This window comes from Vicia villosa, linkage group LG3, assembly GCF_029867415.1.
Source record: "Vicia villosa cultivar HV-30 ecotype Madison, WI linkage group LG3, Vvil1.0, whole genome shotgun sequence".
Taxonomy (NCBI): Eukaryota; Viridiplantae; Streptophyta; class Magnoliopsida; order Fabales; family Fabaceae; genus Vicia; species Vicia villosa.
In genome coordinates this window covers 67,647,873-67,650,678 of record NC_081182.1, presented here as the reverse complement: position 1 = coordinate 67,650,678, position 2,806 = coordinate 67,647,873, and the positions used below count along the sequence as shown (strand labels likewise).

Here is a 2,806-nt window from a genome sequence, read left to right as displayed (position 1 = left end):
TAAAAAAAAAGAGAATGTTTGATTGAATTTATTTAAAAAGAAAAAATAAATGAGGATATAATAGAAAAAATAACCCAAACATTCATTATTTTGGTTGAAGAGTTTTTTAATAAAACCACATTTATAAAAAACCAAGGGAGTATAACATTGAGATGGGTTAGTAATCTACGGGGTGGATTTAAGAAATATATTTCAATTATTTTTATTTTCGAAATTAAATAAATGTTTGGGCTTCAAAGTTTCCAAGGATTTAGGAGAGTTCATCTATCTTGCCACGTAGCTAAGCAAAACCGCCTTAAACAAAATAATATCCTATTTTTTATTTTCTTCTTCTCCCAATACTTATCATTTACATTTTCACAACAATATTCCAACCCCCCAAAAAAAAAAAACGGAAAAGAAAAAATGCTAAGAATCGCAGCATGCGCAAAGAGACTCGTGGGAACGGCGTCGTTTGAAGCGCCAAGTCCCGCCGTTAGGGTTCTTCCACGATTCTACCACGAGAGGGTGGTGGATCATTACGACAATCCCCGGAATGTTGGATCCTTCGACAAGAACGACCCGACGGTTGGTACCGGTCTTGTCGGAGCACCCGCGTGTGGTGATGTTATGAAGCTCCAGATTAAGGTTGATGAGGTCACCGGAAAAATCGTCGATGCTCGCTTTAAAACCTTTGGATGCGGGTCCGCCATTGCTTCCTCATCCGTCGGTAGGTTGTTTTGTTTGTGTTGGTTTTGTGAGAGGAAACGGAAAAATTGGTTTTTTATTTAGGGTTTAGGGTTTGTTCCTATTGTGGTGTTTGAATTTTTATTTTAATTTTTTTTAATCTAATTGTTTGTTCATTCTCCTGGAATTTGATGATTGCGACTATGATATTGTTAATTGTTATTAATTAATTATTATGATTCTAATTCTTGGTTTGCAGCTACTGAATGGGTTAAGGGAAAGCAAATGGAAGAGGTTTTGACCATTAAGAACACGTAAGTTCCCGAATTTTAATTTCTTTAAACTTTTGTTGCAAGTTTGTGTTTTGGTTCTGGAATCAACTTGTATTATTGATTTATTTATTTATTGATATTTTTTGTATCTGATATTGGATGAAGAATAGTTATACCCTTGAGAAGGTTGGGTATTCATAAAAGTAACAAAATACTAGTATGTTGCCATAATTAGCATAGAAACAATTCTGGGTTATCGCAAGTTTTATTCAATTTTTCCCTTTCACTTTTCCCTTTTCTGCAAATTTAAAATTTAAAGTTCTAGACTTTTGTAATTCTTCACCTTCAGCTAGCAAGGATACTGGTTGTTTGTAGAATATTTGGGTTGTTAATGGTTGGTGTTGGAAGATTAGTGTCAAGTAACGATTGGATAGAAACATAGAATGGTGAAAGTTGATCCATGTAGCCGACCCTACTTAGTGGGATAAGGGTTGGTTATCGTGGTTGTTGTTGTTGTTGTTGTATGTATTGATGAGAACAAGTTAATGAATGATATTTTGTTGTTGTGCTTTGGGTCTTTTCCATTCAAAATTGTATTGTATTCAGAATCCTGCCAGTCTCTTGAATTTAATCTTACAAGTTACAAGGTGATTCTAGCTTAAGCAATGCCTCCATGATTAATTGTTTTGGTCCTGTTAGTTTTTGAAGTGACACGTGATTAATGTCCTGCAGTGAGATTGCAAAGCATTGCTTAAGAATATTTGCATCTTTGCTGTTATGTTTTGGACCTTTTGGTTTGTGCTATGTGCCCATCTCTAGGATTTAATCTTTATAGATGATTCTAGCTTAAGCAATGCTTGCTTCCATGATTAATAGTTTTGGTCCTGCCAGTTTTTGAAGTGACACATAAATAATGTCCTGCTGTGACATTGTATATCATCTTTCTTATTCTTCTTGTTCTTATCTCCTTTTTTATGATGACTAGTTAATGAATTATGGATATATTGCTTCTTAAGAACATTTGCATCTTTTGCTGTTATTATGTTTTGGATCTTTTACTTTTTCCGCTGTGCTTATCTCTGATTTATTCTTACTAGATGATAATTTTACCTTAAGCAATTTTTCCATGAATAATATTTTGGTCTTGTTAGTTTTAAATTGACACATAGTGAATGTTCTGCAGTGAGATTGCAAAGCATCTTTCACTCCCACCAGTTAAGCTTCACTGCAGCATGCTTGCTGAGGATGCTATAAAAGCAGCTGTTAAAGACTATGAAGCTAAAAAAGCCTCCGCTGCTGCTGCCACTGCGTGATTTCTTCCATTTCTTGAATGATGATGAAAAAAGCATTAGTATGGTCGATTGCACGTCATTAAATCATGTTTAGTCAGACTTTTCTTGGTTGGAAGTACACTGACATATTGTATTCTCATGAAGTCAAATAAATACTTGTACCGATGGCTATAGTTTGATATTTGCATGTTTTTTTTGTAGGAATCATATAATATATTTTTGTTTAAATATGTACACAATACAATCAGAGTATGTACATGTAATATTTGGAAGTCCATGGCTTCATGCTTACTTGGGTGCACAGCACCATATTATTATTACACGGTTTTGTTTATCAACCATATTTTTGTGATAGAAACCTGGTGTTTTATTAAGAACACATGCAAGAACTCTCCGAATTACAGAACAAGGACAATAGCAGGAGAGATCCAGATCATATCTCAATACTTATTAGAAAATTATGTTCGGTTCTTGACTGCAAAGCCTCATTGGTAACTCTGTTAGCAGAACATATCAGTGTACATTGAGATAAGGTCTTATAAGTTAAAATATGTTTTTGCTGAGAATTTTCAGTCT

At 34.2% G+C, this 2,806-nt stretch overlaps 1 protein-coding gene across 2 annotated transcripts; it reads left to right on the top strand.

Moving 5' to 3' along the window:
* The first annotated feature begins 332 nt into the window (after nt 1-332).
* Nucleotides 333-2,550, top strand: LOC131661763 (iron-sulfur cluster assembly protein 1-like). Of its 2 annotated transcripts, none has more exons than XM_058931380.1 (3): nt 333-709; nt 926-980; nt 1,671-1,934. In XM_058931380.1, exons 1-3 carry the CDS (start codon nt 406-408, stop codon nt 1,762-1,764), a joined length of 453 nt encoding a protein of 150 aa, XP_058787363.1. In that variant the 5' UTR covers nt 333-405; the 3' UTR covers nt 1,765-1,934. The 2 variants fall into 2 exon arrangements, with proteins under 2 accessions (XP_058787363.1, XP_058787362.1); XM_058931379.1 differs by lacking the exon at nt 1,671-1,934 and adding an exon at nt 2,122-2,550 and having other exon boundaries at nt 342-709.
* The last annotated feature ends 256 nt before the right edge of the window (nt 2,551-2,806 follow it).